General features: G+C 44.2%; 2 protein-coding genes across 7 annotated transcripts in view; one reads left to right on the plus strand and one right to left on the minus strand.

Moving 5' to 3' along the window:
* ITGB1BP1 (integrin subunit beta 1 binding protein 1) overlaps window positions 1–14,162 on the minus strand; it is a 16,438-nt gene extending 2,276 nt beyond the window's left edge. The window contains exons 1-4 of one of the 3 annotated variants that reach the window (XM_008071190.1): window positions 13,970–14,162; window positions 8,601–8,704; window positions 4,011–4,089; window positions 2,271–2,407 (exon numbers count right to left, since the gene is read on the minus strand). In XM_008071190.1, coding sequence (XP_008069381.1) covers window positions 2,271–2,407; window positions 4,011–4,089; window positions 8,601–8,672 — 288 coding nt within the window. In that variant the 5' untranslated portion in view covers window positions 8,673–8,704; window positions 13,970–14,162. Of the gene's footprint in view, window positions 1–2,270; window positions 2,408–4,010; window positions 4,090–8,600; window positions 8,705–9,910; window positions 10,025–13,969 lie in introns of those variants that run through there. The other 2 variants (XM_008071189.1, XM_021719121.1) reach the window with 2 other exon arrangements.
* Window positions 14,139–21,517, plus strand: part of CPSF3 (cleavage and polyadenylation specific factor 3) — a 47,900-nt gene continuing 40,521 nt past the window's right edge. Inside the window, exons 1-3 of one of the 4 annotated variants that reach the window (XM_021719120.1) lie at window positions 14,252–14,417; window positions 14,644–14,655; window positions 20,561–20,624. In XM_021719120.1, coding sequence (XP_021574795.1) covers window positions 14,368–14,417; window positions 14,644–14,655; window positions 20,561–20,624 — 126 coding nt within the window. In that variant the 5' untranslated portion in view covers window positions 14,252–14,367. Of the gene's footprint in view, window positions 14,656–19,289; window positions 19,313–20,560; window positions 20,625–21,517 lie in introns of those variants that run through there. The other 3 variants (XM_021719119.1, XM_008071185.1, XM_008071186.2) reach the window with 3 other exon arrangements.

The following is a 21,517-nucleotide window of genomic DNA, read 5'->3' on the forward strand; positions in this document are numbered from 1 at the left end:
ATCCACTCATCTCAGCCTCCCAAGGCGTGGGATTACAGGCTGAGCCACCAAGCCCGGCTAGGTCTTTTAATTTTTAAATGCTCAAAGTTTGTCCTAGTGTCAGCACATGGAATGGAATGATCAGGAAGCAAAGCTGCAGGAACCGTTTTTTCTCACAGTTATTTTATATCCTCCCAGATGGCAAAACTTGTCTGGTTATCCCCATGCCTCGGGGCTTCGGGCTGACAAATGCTACTGATGAATACAGTTACTCGGCTTACAAAAACATTCATCAGTATTTTGAGCTATTTAGAAACAACAGACGATACTTGATGGCTTCTCCAGCAGATTATCTACTTTTATCTCCTATATCAGAATACTTCCTAATTTGTCATCTTTAAAATAAGTAAGACATTGTTGGCAATCCACAGATGTTCCATATTGTAAATGTTTTTGTGGAGTCATTTGCCTACATTAAATAAATTAGAGTAAATAAGCCATGTCCAAATATCTTCAGTCTCAGGTCCTCACAAACGCTATACCCTCTTGCCAGTCATTTCTCACAATTGCTTAAAGCAATTCCAATAATCAAAATATGGGATAATAGTCATGTTGCCAATAATGGAACTTAAACACGTAAAAATTTTATGGTGATATGAGAAACTTAGCAGTCCTTATAGGAAGAAAAGTAATTCTAGTGTATTTCTGAGAGGAAACATGATTAGTAATCTCTTAGCACAATACTTAAGATTGTTTGTTGCTTATACAGTAAGTCCTTAGTGTTATCTATAGGTTCTTGGAAACTACAACTTTAAGCAAAACAATGTATATCACACAACTATTTTTTTCTTATATAACAAAATTTTTCCCCTATCAACATTATAATGAAATTACCTTGAAAAACGAGTTATTCAAGGCCCCCCCGGTAGTTTGTTTGGCTTAAAGTCGCAGTGTCCAAGAACTGATCAATAAGATTAGGAGAGACCTTATGTACTTTGTTGGGATGACTTTATAGCCCAGACTATGTGCTGGGACACTAACTGTACCAGTTCAGACTGCCAAGAGTTCTCTGTTAAGTGGCAAATTAAGGCTGGGTGCAATGGCTCACACCTATAATCCCAGCACTTTGGGAGGCCAAGGTGAGAGGATTGCCTGAGCCCACGGGTTTGAGACCAGCCTGGGCAGCTTGGTGAAACTTCATCTCTACAATAAATCAAACAATTAGCCGGGTGTAGTGGCGCATGGCTGTAATTCCAGCTGCTTGGAAGGCTGAGGCGGGAGGATCACCTGAGCCCAGCAGGTTGAGGCTGCGGTGGCTGTGAGTGTGCCACTGCACTCCAGCCTAGGCAACAGAGTGAGACTCCAAGTCAAAAAAAAATCTTTTTAAATAAAAATAAATAAGTAAATAGCAAATTAGAGTCACTGATTTCCCTCAGACAGAAGTAACTTCCTTTACTTTCAAGAAGATGTGAAACATATTTAATACTGTCCTTCTCCATGATTTAAGATGTTGTATATTCTTAAGACTGACACTCTATGAACAGAAGAAATCCTTCCACTGCAGTAATATCTCTGTTAAATATTTTTGAAACCCACCTCACCTCAATTCTTGTTGGAAACAGGGTATGAGCGAATAGATAAGTTAGATAAGTTATGCATTAGATTAGTCAGAGATGGAACTAGTTCAGTGGAGATACAGTAAGTCTTTGCCAGATTGTTTTCAAAGAAAAACCCAGGGAATGCAACCAGTTACCACAAGCAGCTCGTTTAAATGAGATCAGTCAGCCCCCATAAAAAACAAAGTTTGAAGGAAAGAACAGTGTCTGTGTTCCTATGCTGCTCCGCACATGTATACAGGGATACAATTGTAGCTTCAGATAAAAGAGCGAGCAAGCCGGGCTCGGTGGCTCAGCCTGTAATCCCACACCTTTGGGAGGCTGAGGTGAGTGGATTGCCTGAGCCCGCGGGTTCGAGACCCGCCTGGGCAGCGAGACCTCATCTCTACAATCAATTAAAAAAATCAGCCGGGCGTGGTAGCGCGCGCCTGTAGTTCCGGCTACTTGGAAGGCTGAGGCGGAAGGATCGCCGGAGCCCAGCAGGTCGAGGCTGCGGTGGCCGGGAGCGGCCACTGCACTCCAGTCTGGGTGACCGAGTGAGACTCCAACTCAAAAAAAGAAAAAGAGCGAGCAGAGTGCCATCTTGTGGCCTGAACAGCAAGCATCTTTCTCCAAAGCCATGCATTTACTCTAGAAGCTTTACACTGAATTTTTTTTTTTTTTTTTTTTTTTTACCTGGGCAACATCTATGTAATTTATCAGGTCCAGTGGCCCTTCAAGAACTTTTCCCTCAGAGAGTTTCAGTTTCTCAATGGCACCAACATATTTTATTCGAAATTCTGCACAGGTATCTGAATTATGGTTGCTTTGTCCTAAAGGTGAAAGAAAAGTTACAGATAGTAAGATTTCAAAAGAAATATCTGTATCACAGGGTATCCTCACTCCCTTGCCAAGTAAAAAATAGACTGTGTCATTATAACACAACCATTAGTTACGAATTTTTTATAAGGCAAAACCTGCTTGGTCTAATGGGGAAAAACTTAAGTCTCACTAATCTTTTTCCTCGGTGACTCACAATATACTAAATGTATGAAGGTCTCGATAATAGGAATACATTAATGTTAATAACCTTCATTTCAAAACAAACTGGGAAAACAAGGTCCACTAGATAATGATTACCTATATAATGCATAAGGATATTTAATTGTTTATTGGTTTCTTCTCTCTCTTCACCATATTAACTTTCCTGATTCAGGAAGCCTGTTTTCCCCCTACTATTCAGTCAGAAAAGACCACACGATTTTTTTTAAATGTAGATGAAATAATGCCAGGCAGGAAGTCCCTGATATCAACAGGTTGAAGAACTATGTGTAGAAAATCCAGCCAGTACAAAAATTACCACAAACTACTTAGGATAGCTACCATGTTAGGGAAATACTATGTGATTACTTTCAGGTTTTCCACTATAAAAAGATACCCACGTCTTTAATATTTTTAAGACATCTGGAAGTAAAGATAATGGACTTTATGCTACAACATTTGTTAAACAGTGACTAATCTAGGATCGTGAAGGGAAAAGCAGGACTTTAGACAAGAAAACAGACTAGGCACCAACCAGCTACTTATGCAGCCTGGGTTGGAAGCCACCTTTTGATTTCTAAGGCACTACTAATTTGGGGCAGCTGCAAGGGTCCTTGACACATACTGCCCTTGATTACTTGTGCTCCTGGTGGTCATGAGCTAGTGCATCTCGGGGTACCTCGGGGTAAATGGCTCCTTAACCCTTTAATCACCGAGGCTTTTGTCCTATTCCTCATAAGCAACACAAGTCCAGTATAATTCATCCTCTGCCACCCCACTTTTGCAAAAACTATTGTGAGATTTCTAAATCATTGCCACACAATGTTTTCAAGCATTTTTGCTATAGGACCCATTAAGAGCAGTTGGCCCACATGCCTAAGCCAACCCCAAAGGCAACAGTTTCACTAAGCATACCACACCACACCCTCAACCCATGTCCCAATAAAGCTCAGTCCACTTCTAAACTCTTGTCAAAAGTAGCAGAGGAAGCTGGGCTCGGTGGCTCAGCCTGTAATCCCGTGCCTTGGGAGGCCAAGGTGAGTGAATTGCCTGAGCCCACGAGTTCGAGACCAGCCTGGGCAACTTGGCGAACCTCATCTCTACAAGAAATCAAAAAATTAGCTGGGCGTGGTAGCGCGCGCCTGTGGTTCCAGCTACTTGGAAGGCTGAGGCGGAGGGATCGCCGGAGCCCAGCAGGTCAAGGCTGTGGTGGCCGGGAGCAGCCACTGCACTTCCAGTCTGGGCGACAGAGTAAGAGACTCCAACTCAAAAAAAAAAAAAGTAGCAGAGGAGAGGAACAAATTCGCAAACATACAAGAACTCGTGCTATGCCAGTAAAACCGTGTATACATAAACAAAGCCTTAGACAGTAAATGATCCGACACTTTCATGTACCTGAACTTTTGGTGGAATCTGTGTCAAGGCTGGCCACAGTGCTGGATCGTGAAAGACCCCCAAGGCTAGAATCTACAGACTGAAAAATAAAAAAACAAATCAACGAAAGCCCACACGTAATGAGAAGCCCTGTCTTCTTTTACGTTCTCTAGCAAGTCCATTCAAATTATTTATTATAGTTGAACTGACACATACACAAAACCAGGGCAATTATTCAGACCGACTGTGAGAGATTTTTCTTGGCAAATTATATAAAAAACATCAAAAAACCCCCACATAGTCCCAACTGCTCTTCCCATTACACAATGTTTAAATGTGGCAGCAACATTCTTAGTCTAAATCTAAGCTATTACCTCTACCTCCTTACACGATGCCTTATATTAATACCCTTTGTGAAAATCTACACCTTGCATTCACATTATTTTCACCGAACCCAAAACTAACCCTGTGCAGAAAGCCAAACAGGGACTATTATCCTTTTTAATAAATGGGAAAAGAGACCAGACACATGAAGTGATTTACCCAATATCACATCTAGTAAACAGATCTCAAAACTAAGTCTCCTAGTTCCTATTCCAGTGCTTCTGCAGTTATTCAAACTAGTACCTGACCTGCCACAATAATGCAGAGGCCAACTGGCAGAACAGCAGAATTATCCATGTGAATTGCCAAAAACAAAAAACAAAACAAAAAACCTGTGGGGCAAAATACAAAGAATCACACATGAAAGTGTAGTTTGTTCCAAAGAACTATGCTTTCAATATGCTCAATTTCCTTAGAAATAATATTCGGGGCCAGGCTCAGTGACTCAGCCTATAATCCCAACACTTTGGGAGGCCAAGGCAAGAGGACTGCCTGAGCCCATGGGTTTGAGACCAGCCCCGGCAACTTGGCAAGACCTCGTCTCTACAATAAATTAAAAAATCAGCCGGGTGTGGTGGCACATGACTGTGGTTCCAGCTACTTGGAAGCCTGAGGTGGAAGGATCGCCAGAGCCTAGTAGGTTAGGAGTGCGATGGCCATGAGCATGCCACTGCACTACAGCCTGGGTGACAGAGTGAGACTGACTCAAAAAAAAAAAAAAAAAAAAAAAAAAAAAAAATTAGAGAGCTTGAAAGGGTGGAAAATAACAGAAAAGACTCTTTAGTAATGACATTGCAGGAACCACGGGACTAGGTCATCTCCCAAGCTTCCTTCAAATTCAAATACTTTACTCCTCTAGGATTCTGATCACAGCATTGCATCCAACTAGCCTACCTGACTCAGTCTCCATCTTCTTGTCTATAACTGGGATGTCTAACCATCTTCTTCCTATGGCATAGTCTGCCTATACTTTTTTTTCTTTTGAGTTGGAGTCTCACTCTGTTGCCCAGGCTGGAGTGCAGTGGCATGCTCACAGCTACCACAACCTTGACCTGCTGGGCTCAGGTGATCCTTCTGCCTCAGTCCTCCAAGTAGCTGGAACTACAGGTGTGCACCACCACACCCATCTAATTTTTTATTTATTTATTGTAGAGAGGAGGTCTTCAAGTCGCCCAAGCTGGTCTCAAACCCCTGGGCTCAGGCAATCCTCTAGCCTCTTCCTCCCAAAGTGCTGGGGTTACAGGTGTGAGCCACCATGCCAGGCAGTCTACCTGTACATTTTATGGCCTTTTCACTTCCCACTTTTTTTTTTAAGACTTGTGTGATGATTAATTTTATATGTCAACTTAGCTTGGCTAAAGTACCCACACATTTGGTCAAATGCAAGTCTAGATATTACTGTGAAGGTGTTTTCTTTTTTTTTAGAGAGATGAACATTTTTACTAGTAGACTTTTAGTAAAGTGAGGACGCACCATAAAGTGGTGGACCTCCTCCAATCAGTGGAAATTCCTGAGAGAAAAAGACTGAGGTCCCCTGAGGAAGAGAAAATTCTGCATCCAGACACCCCGCCAGACACAAGCTGCCGTATCAGCCCCCTGGGTCTCCAGCCTGCCAGTCTACCCTACAGGTTTCCAAGTTGCAGCCCACGCAATCACACAGGCCAGTTTTCTAAAATAACTCAATCTCTCTCTCTCGGACATAAACACAACCTACTGGTTCAGTTCCTCTGGAAAAACCCAACTGATACAAGTTCCTTCACCACTTTAGCCCTGTGACCTCCCATTCTTTGAATTATTCAAATAATATTTGTCATTATACCACACAACTTCACATTTTCTTGGTTATTATACTGTGCCTGGGTATTAATCACGTCTCCAATGGTATCTGAAACACCTGGAAGGAATTCATTTTCTTTGCTTCCCATAGGACCTAGAACAGTGCTAAGCACTATGGACAAACATTAACAAGAATCAACCTATATGCCAAACGGCTTGATCACAGGGTAGTACCTACTCCCCCAAATGTCTCTATACTTAACAGGAAGGCCTGAAGAAGTAAGTTGTGTGAATGTGCTTTCCACTTTATAAGGCACCCCAACCAACTGTTGTTGTCATTGTGAGGGTTTAAGCTGGGATTCCTCTTTCTCATATTCCACAACCAAGCTCAACAGGCCCTGTGAGTGCTCATCTCGAAATTTCTAGAATCCAAGCGCCCCTCACTGCTTCCTTCACACCCATCTGATCTCTCTCAGGTTATTACAATATCTTCCCAGCTGGTCTCTCTGCTCCTGCCCTTGCCCCACTTGCAGTGGCCAAAGTGACACCAGTTAAACTCACTTAAGTTTCTGCCACTCCCTTGCTCCAAATGCCCCGATGCTTTCCTTCTCTCTCTCTCTTTTTTTTTTTTTTTTTTTTGAGTTGGAGTCTCACTCTGTCTCCCAGGCTGGAGTATAATGGCACACTGCTCACAGCCACCGCAGCCTTGACCTGCTGGGCTCAAGCGATTCTTCCACCTCAACCTTCCAAGTAGCTGGAACAACAGGTGTACACTACCACGCCTGGCTAATTTTTTTTATTTATTGTAGAGATGAGGTCTCACCATGTCGCTCAGGCTGGTCTCGAACCCCTGTGCTCAGGTAATGCTCTCACCTCTGCCTCCCAAAGTGCTGGGATTACAGGCATGAGCCATCACACCCGGTACTTTCCTTCTCTGGCAGAGCAAAAGCCCAGCTCTTCACAATGGCCCACAAGGCCCCTATCCCAGCCCCGCCCAGCCCACCACTGGTCTCCCTGCTGGTCTCCCCACAGTCCCTCAGTCCCTCAACCATTACACCCCTTCCTCTGGTCTTTGCTCACTCTCCCCTCCCTGACCCACTCTCCCTCTAGATCTCATCACAGCTCCTTCTCTAGGTCTCTGCTCAAATGCCATCTAGAAAATCAAACCTGGGGCAACCCCATTGGGTCCCCTCCCACTAAGGGAGCTTCTCTGTCCTCTCAATAAATCCTGCTTTCTCACTTAAAAAAAAGAAAATCAAACCTTCCCTAACCAGACTGTTAAAAACTGCCTCACTGTCAGCCCACCACACCTCTCCATTCCTGTAACTTCTTCCTCCCACACGAGTTTTCACCATCTGACATTGTATTTCACCTATTCATTCATTATTTTCTCCCCCAACTGGAACAGACACTCTGTGAGGTCATGGATTTTTTTTTTCCCTCTAACTATTCCAATCCCCTGAACCTAAAACAGTGCTCAATAAATATTCACTGAATGAATGAGTTTTCATATGTCACTGTCCAGGAGGTGGAAAACAATGCTATTCTTCTAAACAACAAAAGTGGTATAAAAAACCTAAAATTCTTAGGATAAATATAATTCAGCTATCATCATTATAATCTTATATTGGAAAATTCTGTCAGAAAGAAATCACCCTATCCTTTCAATAGGAGACTGAAGTGTCAATTGAACAGGTCTTCCAAGGTTTGTTTTACATAAATTAAATCTATGCTTACCTTCAAACAACATTCAAAAAGTCTCTGGTTCTTGTCAATGGCACTTTTTTTTTTTTTTTTTTTTTTTGAGTTCAAACTCAAACTCAGCCTGTTGCCCAGGCTGGAGTGCAGTGGCACGCTCATGGCCACCGCAGCCCCAACCTGTTAAGCTCAGGCGATCCTTCCGCCTCAGCCTTCCAAGTACCTGGAACTACAGGCAGCACTACCATGCCCAGCTAATTTTTGGATTTATAGTAGAGACGCGATCTCACCAAGTTGCCCTGGCTGGTCTCGAACCCCTGAGCTCAGACAGTCCTCTTGCCTTGGCCTCCCAAAGTGCTGGGATTACAGGCTTGAGCCACCGTGCCCGGCCGGCAATCTCACTCTTAAGTAAAACAGTTATGCACATCACAAATCCTAGAATTCAGAAGATCCAGCCCCTTAATACCTGCAATTTCTATCACTTAAAAATTTTTTTAAATGAGTGCTTATTTCAAGGAAGTCATGTCCCACCTGGCTTAATGAACTTAAGAATTTCAGAAAACACACCAAAACAAAATAAAATTAAAACAAGCCACAATGTATCTCTAGAACACACACACAAAATGAATGTTAAAACACATGTAGTTTGAAGAATATCAGGAGGCCTGCCTGCCCATCGTTAGTATCCTCCAGGAAGTAATAAAACAAAATTATCACTGGTTTATGATTCTGTTCCAATTCCATTTCTCCTACCTTGCTCTTAGTACTGATTTCGCTACTTTGGGAACTGCTACTACTGTGTCGTTTTTTGCCTTTCCGAAACATTTTTCACCATAGCGTTATCCAGAGATGATCCCCTGGAAGAACAAATATTGGTAACTGTTACATAATGAAGAGCAACTTTAAATCACTTTATGCTTAATAAGAATAACAAAATCAGCCGGGCTCGGTGGCTCAGCCTGTAATCCCGCACCTAGGGAGGCCAAGGTGAGTGAATTGCCTGAGCCCGCGGGTTCGAGACCCGCCTGGGCAACTTGGCAAGACCTCATCTCTACAATAAATCAAAAACTTAGCCGGGTGTGGTAGCGCACTCCTGTAGTTCCAGCTACTTGGAAGGCTCAGGTGAAAGGATCGCCGGAGCCCAGCAGCTCGAGGCTGCCGTGGCCAGGAGCGGCCACTGCACTCCAGTCTGGGTGACAGAGTGAGACTCTGACTCAAAAAAATAAAAATAAAAATAAATAAAAAATAAAATAAAATAAAGAATAATAAAATCATCAGTTCCTTCTAGTCATTTTAGCTAAACCATATAAATATTTTCCCTTGAATGCTATTCTTTTTCATTCTTTTCTAGCAAATTACAAAACGCTATCCCAGAATGCTACCCCAGTAAACCAAAAAGGGAGAAACCTATATAGAGATGTGTAAAGCACTTTTCTCCTAAGTCTCAGGCACACGTCACCTAGTTCTCAAAAAACTTAAGTGCCTTACTTTTGGTTTCTCAGTGGAGATTCACTGACTGTCACAGAATCACACTCTGTACTTGGTAAGGCTAAGACATACACACCTCTCAGAAATGTGCATTTTTCTTAAAGTCTTAAAATATCTTTAAGTAAAAGCCTACACCTCCCAGCTCCAGTAAGGACAGGTGAGGAGGTGATGCTATTTCCCAGAGTCTGTCGAACATCTTTTTAAAAAAAAATTAATAATTAATGCCTTAGAAACATACGCTGCATCCTTGCCCATTTCATAGGGCACATATATTGTACTTGGAAAGTTAAGCAACCCGCATGATGCTTCAGAGCCCACAGAACTTGCAACAGTTATCCTGTCACGATATCCTCATGACAACCTTGCAATGCATTCACTTGCTGTACTGCGTGCGACACACTGTGTGGGGCTCCAGGCCTTCCCCTCAAGGGGATCCCAGAAGGCAGGTATAATCTGTCTTTTATAGATGAGAGAGCTGTGACCCACCTTTCAAGAGGATTTATGAATAAAAGAATCTAAAAAACTGTTTACCAAAAAATGAATTCTACAGAGGGAACCAGGAATTATCTGCTTACTATAGAATCGGACTCTATTTTACTGTCTTCAAAGATGCCATAGACAGCAGTCTGCATAGATGCTGTCCTTTCAGTCTGACATGGTCACTACTTTTCAGAGAAACAATGTACCTGGTGAAGGAAAAAGAACGAGTAAATCATGGAGTACTCAATGAAAACCCCTACTCCAATTCAAAGTTTCTCTCCTATTTGGAGCCTCTCTAAATGCACTCACTGGGGGATGGATGACCTTTGACCACTTACCCAAGTCTGAGTCCTGAGTCCAAACTTTTTCATCAGCCCCATCATCCAATTTATTTCTATACCTTTGTCTTCCTTGTGGGATAGCAAGAATATCTGACACTTTCATTCATTACAGAATAGTTAGTGAGCATCTCCTGGGTGCAGGGGAGACATCAGTGAAAAAAACAAAGTCCCTGACCTCAAGGAGCTTATTTTTAGAGGAAGTAGACAAACCAACAAGAACAACAAATATAAAATGTACCACAAGGAAACAATTGCTATGAGGAAAACTAACATAAGTTAAGAGATACGGTGTGATTGAAGGAAGGCATTTTTAGATAGAAAAAGACGCTCTGAGAAATCGAGAGTTAAGGTGACCTGAGTGAAGTATGGCCACTCAGAAATTGATGTGGAAGAAACAGCATGGAGGTGAGAGGAAGGCCAGTATAAGGGCCCCAGGGAGCATGCAGAGACAAGGAACAGCAGAAGGCCAATAAATTGGAAGCCAGAGAAGTGTGATGGACAAGAAGAGAGAGCTACAGAGGGCCTGGCAGGCCATGGACACAGTGTGGGCTTTATTTTGGGTTTAACAAGGAAGACTCTGGAGGCTTTTTAAAAAGCAGGCAAGTGGCCGGGCTCAGTGGCTCGGCCTATAATCCCAATACTTTGTGAGGCCGAGGCTAGTGGATTGCCTGAGCCTGTGAGTTCGAGACCCACCTGGGCAACTTGGTGGGACCTCATCTCTACAATAAATCAAAAATTAGCCAGGCGTGGCAGCGTGCACCTGTAGTTCCAGCTACTTGGAAGGAAGTCTGAGGCGGAAGTATTGCTGGAGCCCAGCAGGTTGATGCTGGGATGCCATGAGTGTGCCATGGCACTTCAGCCTGGGTGACAGAGTGAGACTCCAGCTCAAAAAAAAAAAAAGCAGGCAAGTGACATGATCAAATTTCTGTTTCTAAAACAAAGACTGCCTTCCAGGTAGGAAACTAACTCCATAGGGCAAGAATAAAAAGAGAGAGACTACCAGGAGTTTGAGACCAGCCTGGGCAACATGGGAAGACCTCACCTCTACAGGAAAAAAAAAAAATAGCCAGGTGTGGTGATGTCCATCTGTAGTCCCAGCTACTCAAGAGGCTGAGGTAGAAGGATCACCTGAGCTCAGGCAGTCAAGGCTGCAGTGAGCTGTGATCGTGTCACTGCACTCCAGCCTGAGCAAGACCCTGGCCATAGAGAGAGAGAGAGAGAGAGAGAGAGAGAGAGAGAGAGAGAGAGATAATAGAAGGCTACTGCCAATAAGTTGTTACAAAGGGTAACCATACCATCACAGGATACTAGTCAATGAGGGAGATGACAGGAGAGCCTGACTCCATGGTCTGCACAAAACTGGTTTAACTTAGCAGCATTAAGTGCCATGTTAATAGTCTCTGACAGGTTAAAATGTTGGGATATAACATATTTAAGCACCTTATATTTAAGCATATATAAATGCACATTCATATATAGGTAGCAATTTTAAATAGGATTTAAAAATAAAATTTGATTCTACTGCTAGTGGAATCCTGAAGCATCTCCTCAAATCCCTTGAACATTAGAATGATTTGAAAATCATTACACTCTAATGCCTTTGCAACTCCTTAAGACTTTCTTTTCATCATCAATTCAGGAGCTTAGGAAAAAGCAGCATTTATTAAAGCCCTTGACATCTGCTGCTAGTTTGATGTATGTTCTCAAGCAAGTCATTCTTGCCTCGGAATTATTCATGCATAAAAATGAGGCCAATGACACTGATTGTCACTTGGATGTGCCACAGGCTCATCCGATGCAAAAATGCTTCAAACAGAACCCATCATCCTCCCCTCCAGATCTGCCTCTCTCATCTCCTCACCCTCTCAGGAAATTATATTATTGCTAGGCCAGGTGTGATGGCTCAAGCCTGTAATCCCACCACTTTGGGAGGCGGAGGCGAGAGGATTGCCTGAGCTCAGAGGTTCAAGACCAGCCAGGGCAACTTAGTGAGACCTTGTCTCTATAATAAATCAAGAAAAATTAGCTGAATGTGGTGGTGCACGCCTCTAGTTCCAGCTACTTGGAAGGTTGAGGCAGAAGGAATGTCTGAGCCCAGCATATCAAGGTCGTGGAGGCTGTGAGTGTGCCACTGCACTCCAGGCCTGGGCAACAGAGACTGATTCAAAAAAAAGAAAAATTACATTATTGCTGGTGGAACCAGGAATCATCAATCCCTCACTGTCCTTCAGCACCCACTTCCAATCAAGCACCAAAACCCAAGGAACACTCCACTTGAAGAGCTCTCTAACAGGACCCACATTGTTACTACACTGTTGGCATGTACAATTATTTTCTTAGTATCTGATGAACGCAATGGATCCTCAACCTACAAAAATGCACATAAACACAAAGTTTGGCATGCAATCTAAGGAATTCATTAATCTGAAGATATTTCACAGATAAGGGACTTATTCTACTGGAGGGCCCCCTGGCAGTGGACATGCTTAGCGAACCTGAGGATTTTCTTGGGAGGTTTCATCCAAATAGCAATTCCCATGAACTAAACACCTTGTCCGGGTCACTTTAAATCTACCCCTTCAGCCAAATGATGAAAATTTCTTTCCAATGTAAATGAGTTGCCACTTTAAATCATTCACTGGTTCCCCAAAGTCAGAGACTGAAGTCAAAGCGCTTCAGCAAGTCATGCCAAGTCCTCCACTACCGAACTCCATCCACCTTCCAGTCTCCTCTTCCACAGCCTGCAGCACACTTAGTTAATCTCAGGAAGGGAAAGCTGCTCACCGTCCTCATCCGGCACTATGCTCCACGCTCCCTTGCTTTCCTAAGCTCCCTCTGCCTTTTAGTCACCTGGCAACCTCGTACCTTTCAAGCCTTCAGGCTCATTCTTTTCTAGAAAGCCTTCCTTGAACCTCCAGGTTGGGCTAGGGGACCCACAGCTGCAGTGCACATCCTGATCACAGCATTACGATCTGCTATGGTCTCCTTACAACTCTCTCCCTCTCCAAAGCTTGTTAAAGGCAGAGCTGGGTATCGTGTCTGCACACCCAGTGAACAGCACCGCCTGGCAGGGGACAAGCTTCAAGAACCTGAGAACTTTCTTGGGAGACGACACTCAAATAGCAATTCCCACGCACTAAACACTTAACCACCTGTCACCCTCACTGAGCATCAAGGTTGTAGTAGGACAGTCCCGTGCAAATGAGGCCACCTCAGCGCTAGGAGAGTCCCTTGGCCTGCCTACGGTCACCAGGCTAAGAACGCATGGGGCTGAGTTTGGGACAGAGACAGAACTGGCTCCAAGGTCCTTCCCAGATGCCAGCCTGCTTCGCATAGGTCACCGTGATGGAGTGCCTGCCACGTGCTCAGTGCGAGGGCGCGACGGTAAAGGAGGCAGCCGCAACCCCTACCCTAAGGCGTGGGGGAGGCGCTTGACGACTCGCCTTCCCCTCCCGGGCCAGACTCAGAGGATCCGGCCTAGGAAGCCCGGGCGTGGCTCGGGATGCTGCCATCCGCGTCGCCCACATCCAGCTGGCAGATCCAGACTCGCCCCCACCCCCAGCGGCCCGTCCGGAATCGGGCACCAGGGCATCCTTCCCTCCCTGGGGGCCGCTCCTCGGCTTCCACGCCGCCCGCCCGCGTCCGCCTCCCGGGTCTCGGCGGGGCGGGGAGAAAAGCGGGTCCCCGTGGACACTGCGGATTCCCCCACAGCCCCACCCATCCGTCCCGACAGTCGACGCCGCCCTTGGGGCCGCGTTCTCGCCCGGTTTCTGCGAGCTCGACCCCGGGTCGGGGTAAGGGCCAGGCGCTCACCTCGCGGCCGCGGCCCCAACCGTGGGGCTGCCTGCGCTTCGGTCAGAGTTGGAGAGTCCCAGCCACCCGCGCCTGGGCAGCTACTCCAATTCCAATTCCAGCGCCAGCTTTTCCAGCCCTCCTTGCCTCGTCCGCCGGGTCCCGCCTCCGAGACTCTGCGCAGGCGCGATCCTGACGGCCTGCCCCAGGTTCCCGGACTCAGTGTAGTGAGAAGCTACGCGGGCCGGGTTCTCCGGCCGGAAGTCGAGGGGCGGAGCCAAGGGCCGCGGGCGGCAGAGTGCCGGAAGTTATGCTCAGGGTGGGTGGGTTCTTTACTCTTTTTCCCCGTGGCTGTTCTCCTACTTTAGAAAGACCCCGGCGACCTGTTTCTCAGCCCCAACTCGCCCTCAGACTGCCAGATGTCTGCGATTCCTGCTGAGGAGAGCGACCAGCTGCTGATCCGACCCCTGTAAGGGACCGGCGAGAGAGGGAATGAAGTCACAGGCTGTGGGAGAGGCGAGGAGGGGTGACGGGGAGGTCTGGCCTGCTCCGTCATCCCCTACTCCAACATGCCTCTACAGCCTGCCCGTGGGCCGCGGCTGCGAGCCAGGCAGGCCTCTCGGGCTCAAGGGGCTTGGAGAACTGTTGATCAGAAGCGGCCTGCTAGGCCGAATGGGATTTTGCTTTCTCATCAGTTTCCGGGGAGGGTATGTTGGAGTTAGGGGGGGAAAGAGGTTTCCGGGGCCACTGGGCTCTTTCCTATATGCTAAAAAGGGTTGTCTATTAGCATAAACGCGGTCTCTGCGCATCAGGGTAAGCCATGAGGAAATCAGTGGTGCTGATGACAGGATGAGAGGAGGACCTGAACGAGGCTGTAACAGTGCAAGGAAGAAGCAGATCTGTTTCTTAATACCTTCAGGACTTAACATGTGGCAGGAAGTGAAAGAGAAAATATTAGAGACTTGCTGCGAGTTTCGACCATCTAAACTGAGATCCTAGCAAAATAAGGAAGGTGAGAAGTTGGAGAGGAGAAGTGTAGAGGTGTTAAGGACAGCAGCTCGGCCCTTGATTGTCCTTAAGGAGACTGGTCTTTCAGAGGGATGGCCTTCAACATTCTGGAAGGCTGCTTCAGGGGAGATATAAATGTGGAGAACTTGAACCCCTATAGATGAGCAATTCAAATCCACAACATAGTCGGCTGTGTTAGTGCGCCTGAAGTTCCCGCTACTTGGAAGGCTGAGGCGGAAGGATCGCCGGAGCCCAGGAGGTCGAGGCTGCAGTGGCCGTGAGCGTGCCATGGCACTCCAGCCTGGGTGACAGAATGAGACTCCAACTCAAAAAAAAAAAAAAAAATCCACAACATTTGTTTATTGGTGGGTATTAGTTGGCACCACATGAATGTATACATTTTCCAAAGGTAAAAGGTACCTCCTTTACACATTCGTTCAGTAAGTTTTCATTGAGCACCTACTTGAGGCATAGCCCACGCTTCCTTCTGCTTAGTTCACACCTGTCATCTCTTCTTGTGTTCAGTAACACTGAGCAAGTGTCAAGTGCTGCACCTGGGGACACAAATAAGACACAGGGCCAAGTTAATTGCTTTCACCCTTTTGAAGGGTATTACAGGGAAAGTGGGAAGCACTGGAGAGATACTTTGAGTGATAGGAGACCATTAATTTGGAGTCAGACCCGAAGTCCAGTTCACCACTTACTAGGACAACAACTTCAGTGGACCCATTTTGTTATGTGAAAATAACAGCACTTGTTAAAGATCATAGTAGGTGCTCAGTAAATGATAACTGATATAAGAGTGCAAATAGGTATTGCACTGAGCACTGTGACAGTATGGAAAAGGGATTTCTAACAGATTGAGAAAAAAGAAGGAAATCTCATGCATCCTAAAAATGTGTTGCTTGAGCTGAGTCCTAAAGAGTAGGAATTAAAGACAGTGTGGGAACCAGGATATTCCAGGCAAAGGAAATAACATGTATGAAAGAAAGTAGTCGCAACTTGTGGCCAGATTCCTAGTGACTGTAGCCAAAAGGTTAGCAAATGAGGTGGGACAGGATATCACGGTCCAGTTTGCAAAGCACCCAAATATATGTGGAGTTTAGGCCTTTATTATGTCAGTTATAGGGAGCCAACAAAGGATTTTAAGCAAGCATGGGATATTGTGGGAATTATGTTTTAGGAAGATCACTTCTAGAAACAGTGTAGCAGATGAATAAAAGGATAGATTAAGTGGAGAGGATCTTGTAGGATGTGACTGAAGTAATCGAAGTGATGAGAGCCTGTAATGAGTGAAATGAATGGCAATGGGTTTGAGACGATATGGAAGTTAAATCTTGAGGATTTTGCAATTGATCAGATATATCTGAAGGGATGGTTGTGGGGAGGGAAAGCAGGACAAAGAGGAGTATTAGGATGATTCAGATTCCTAGATTGGGCAACTGGCAAAGGGTCGTGTTATTCAGTAAAGGAATAGAGGAGATGGAGCAGATCTGGAGTAAACTTGGGAGTTTTGTTGTTTTGTAACACCTTTATTGAGATGTAATTCACATACCATACAATTCACTCATTTAAAGTGTATAATTCAGTCACTTTTAATATATTCTAAATAAGAATTGTGCAACCATCACTGCTATCCAATTCAGAACATACTCATCACTCTACAAAGAAACCTTGTATCCATTAACATTCATATACAACCCCTTCCCCCCAACCTCTTCAACCCTAGGCAACACTAATCTACTATATTTGCCCATTCTGGGCATTTTATGTAAATAGGATCATACAATATGTAGCCTTTTGTCTCTGGCTTCTTTCACTTAGTATAATATATCCAAGGTTCGTAATTTGACAGTTTTTATTCATTCAAGAAGTATTTTTTGAGACTTATGTCAGGCACTGTGGCAGTCAGTACAACAGTCAACAAGATAGGCAATATCTATGTGTGTGTATGTGTGTGTGTGTGTGTGTGTGTGTGTGTGTGAGTCACAGTCTTACTCTGTCGCCCAGGTTGGAGTACAGTGGCATGCTCATGGCCACCTCAACCTTGACTTGCTGGGGCTCTGGTGGTCCTTCCACCTCAGCTTTCCAAGTAACTGGAACTACGGCCTACGCAACAATGCCTGGCTAATTTTGTTATTTATTGTAGAGACGAGGTCTCATTATGTTGCTCAGTAGTGGGAAATAAATATAAATAGACATAGTAGCTTCTTGTAGTTGTGTTGTGATAAAAACAATGCTTGATTGTGGCTCACTGTGAAGGACAAATTAGAGGAGGTAGTCAAGGGAAAGCCTCTGAGAAGGTGGCATTTGAACTGAGACCCAAATGAGCCAATCATGTCAGCGTCTGAGGGCAGAGCATTCCAGGAAAAAAGAAAAGTGAATACAAGGGGTCTGTGGTGAATACTAGCTTGGCACGTTGTCTGTGAGGTCCCCAGGAGATATCCCAGTAGAGATTCCTAATGTCAGGAGTACATATTAGAAATCCAGAATGCAGAACAATCTGGGTTACAAATACAGGCTTGGAAAGATTGAGAAGTAAGCCAAGGGGAGAACCCTTGGAATATCAATATGTAAAGGGTGGCCAGGGGCAGCTGAGTTTGAAGGAAACAGGAAAGCCAACAAGACCGTTAAGAGCAGGGGGGAGTCAGAAACCAAGGGAGAAGAGCTCAAAGAAGGAGCAAGTAGGGGTCACAAAGGTGGCCAAAGAACACGTAAGATAAGGACTGATGTCTATAGTCCCAGCTACTTGAGAGGCTGATCACTTGAGCCCAGAGGTTTGAGGCCAGCCTAAGATCTTTTTAAAAAATGTATGTATTTACTATTTACTTAATTTATTTTTTTGAGTCAGAGTCTCACTCTGTCACCCAGGCTGGAGTACAGTGGCATGCTCACACTCACAGCTACCGCAACCTCGACCTGCTGGGCTTAGGCAATCCTTCCACCTCAGCCTTCCAAGTAGCTGGAACTAACTACAGGTGTATGCCACCATGCCCAGCTAATTTTTTTATTTATTGTAGAGATTAGCTCTCATAATTTTTTGATTTATTGTAGAGACAAGATTTTGCCAAGTTCCCAGGCTGTTCTTGAACCTCTGGGCTTAGGCAGTCCTCTTGCCTCAGCCTCCCAAGGTGCTGGGATTATAGGTGTGAGCCACTGTGCCCAGCTTTAAAAAAAAATTAAAACAATAAAGACCTAAATGACTCCTTGCACTTAGTGGCAAGGACAGTTTCAGAAGAGTGGTTGGTAAAAGCTAGATTATAGTGAATTGAGAAGTGAGTAGGAGGTGAGGACAGACAGGCAGAGAGTACACAGCTCTAAGGAAGCTGGTTGGGCAAAGAATAAAATGGTAGGCCAGGCATGGTGGTTCACACCTAATCCCAGTACTTTGGGAGTCCAAGGCAGGAGAATTGCTTGAGCCCAGGAGTTCGAGACCAGCCTGGGCAACATAGCAAGACCTCATCTTCACAAAAAAATAAAAATTAGTTGGGCATGGAAGTATGCACCTGTAGTCCCAGCTACTGGGGAGGGTGAGGCAGGAAGATCATTTTAGGCCACAAGTTCCAGGCTCAGTGAGCTATAACACCACTGCACTCCAGCCCGGGCGGCACAGTGAGACCCTGTCCAAAAAAATAAATAAAATGCAACTAAAGGAGATTAGAGTCCAGAGATTTTTTTTTTTTTTAAATCAGAGTCTCACTCTGTAGCCCAGGCTAGAATGCAGTGGTACGCTGTTCACAGCCTCGCCCTGCTAGGCTCAGGTGATCCTTCCGCTTCAGCCTTTCAAGTAGCTGGAACTACAGGCACGTGTCACCGTGCCCAGCTAATTTCTTGATGTATTGTAGAAATGAGGTCTTGCCAAGTTACCCAGGCTGGGTTCGAACCCATGAACTCAGGCAGTCCTCTCACCACGGCCTCCCAAAGTGCTAGGATTATAGGCGTGAACCACTGTGCCCAGCCAGATTCAAGAGATTTTAACTTTAGGATGAGAATGAGTGTACCATGTTTAAATTCTGTTGGTAAGAAGTAGATAATGAGGACAATGTCGATATAGGAGGGAGGGAGGGAGTACATAGAGTACAGTATCATGGTAAAAAGGTTTACCTTAGAAAGAAGTCTGTTCTATTGAGAATGGAGAAATGGAAGGAGACAAAGATGTGGGTGGGTTGGTAAGTGAAGCTGAGGAAATTGACAAATGGGCTGTATTTTTTGACGCAGACTATGGCCCATGCCTCAAGTGAAGCAGATGGTGGATCGGGAAATTTAGGAGCAAGGAGAAAGTTTAAAATATTTCATGGAAACTAGAAGAGAAAACAGCTAGACAACATTGAGGGCCAGTTCAAGTGGAAGCCCAAGGTATCTATAATAACTAAAAATAAACAGTGGGGGTCCTAGGGATTCATGCCAGCCTCATCTGCAGCTGTTTGATATTCTTTATCAAGAGCCCACTTGGAGGTAGAATCCTCTCATTTGGGGATACACCCATTTCATATCCGTCTCCTAGTGTCTTAAGATCAGGGTCCATGTAGTAGACATTTCTATATTCTGGCACTTAGTACATTGCCTGGCAAATAGAAGCTGCTTCATGTTGAATGAGTGATTGACCTGTGAGTGAGAGTGGTTGGGAAAAGGCATCCAAGAAGGCGAGGGAGCTGGAAAAAGGGGTGAGGTTTAACTAAAAGTGTGCCTATGGTCATTGGAAATTGTGACTGTCTTATTAATTTAAGAATAATTGAAAATTATTTAGGTACTTGATATAAAGTAAGTATACTGAAATAACAGGAGGTAGAAGAAAGAGGGACTGAAATTCATGGTATGAATAAGATAAATACTTAAACCAGAGCTGTTTGGTGAATGCATATTATGATCTTAAAGAAGATGACAGAACTTTGAAGTACTTATAGCTTTATACTTTAGAGCTAATTCTAAAAGTATTAATACATAATCTGCATAACTGCCTGTTTACATTTTTTGTTTTGTTTTGTTTTGAGTTGGAGTCTTACTCTGTTGCCCAAACTGGAGTGCAATGGTATACTTGTGGCCACTGCAGCCTCGACCTGCTGGGCTCAGGCGATCCTTCCGCTTCAGCCTTCCTAGTAACTGGAACTACAGGCACACGCCACCATGTCCAGCTAATTTTTTGATTTATTGTAGAGATAAGGTTCACCAAGTTGCCCAGGCTGGTCTCAAACCTGTGAGCTCAGGCAGTCCTCTCACCTCAGCCTCCCAAAGTGCTGGGATTATAGGCATAAGCCACTGCGCCTGGCCTCAGTTTACATTTCAAATGCATGATAATTTAATCCCAACATTCAGGTTGAATTTAACCTTTAGGCTTCTCAGATCTGTACTACCTTCTCTCACAATTTTAACCACTGCAAATCTCTGGTCTTCTAAGGATCACTTTTCATCTTTTCCCACATTGACACTGTTCTTCAATATCTTTATAATTTTCTAGAACTCTCTGCCTCAAAATTTCTAAGTTAATGTTGTCATCATACAGGACATAGTTTAAGTTGTAAAAAAAAAAAAGAAAAGTTTGGATTTATTGGGCTTGGTTTTGATTGTTTTTTTAATTCTTTTTATTTCTCCCCTTGATGTTTACAGTGGAGCTGGGCAAGAAGTAGGAAGATCATGTATTATTCTCGAGTTCAAAGGAAGAAAAATAATGGTAATTATTAATTTTATAGTCAGGTTCATAGTATGGCTCTGTCTACATTGGCTGTTAGGTATTTTCTAGTAGAGTAGTTATCTATTTAGCTTTCAGAAAAATGTTGTAGTTCACGCAATCTTTGCTATACAATGTTAATTAGAAAAACTAATACACACTTCTACTTAATTTGACAAACCATAAGTAAATTAGGAAGATATAATCTAAGACTGTAAAATTGTGAACTAGATCTGCTCAACTGTTATTTCTTCAGAGTCCCTTTTCCACTCCTGAAGGGTCAAGCCAACCTAACCGTCCCACTTCCAGTGAAGACCCCAAGGAACCAATTGCCCAAACACAGGCAGAACTCTGGCCACCCCCATTCAGCATTGGTGACAGAACCCTGGCTTGGGAGGTTGGATCATTAGGCCTGCTGGCCTCGAGCAAGCCACACTGCTTCTCTAAGCATGAAAGGTAGAGGGATTAGAAGAGATGGTTCCTAAGGTGTTTGTTAGAGAGGCAGCTCAGTGGTTCATGTTGCTTTGGTTCCTCTTTGTTCTCAACTTCTACCATTCTTGAAAGAATAGGTATATGTCAGCATAGTCATCTTTTTAGTCATTTATTGTATTAATTTGGAAGTACTGCCTACAGTATAAGTAAATCTTTAATGACTGAGTCTTAAGAATTTGTTTCCTAATACCTTAAAATATTTAAATTCCTCTGATTAGAGAAGTTTCCTATTTCTAATTACTACCTTCTTACAACAGTCAGATCTGATAGTAGTAAATCTGTGAACTTTTAAAATGCCCACTATCTGATATCAAAGTTCTTGAAAAAAGAATTCATTCATTGTTAGAGTGACTACCAAAAGTAGCCGGAAAGAAAGTGTCTTATATTTTGCATCCTATGACTCT

The sequence above is a fragment of the Carlito syrichta genome, unplaced genomic scaffold (assembly GCF_000164805.1).
Source record: "Carlito syrichta isolate Samal-C Ts95f unplaced genomic scaffold, Tarsius_syrichta-2.0.1 Scaffold314155, whole genome shotgun sequence".
Taxonomy (NCBI): Eukaryota; Metazoa; Chordata; class Mammalia; order Primates; family Tarsiidae; genus Carlito; species Carlito syrichta.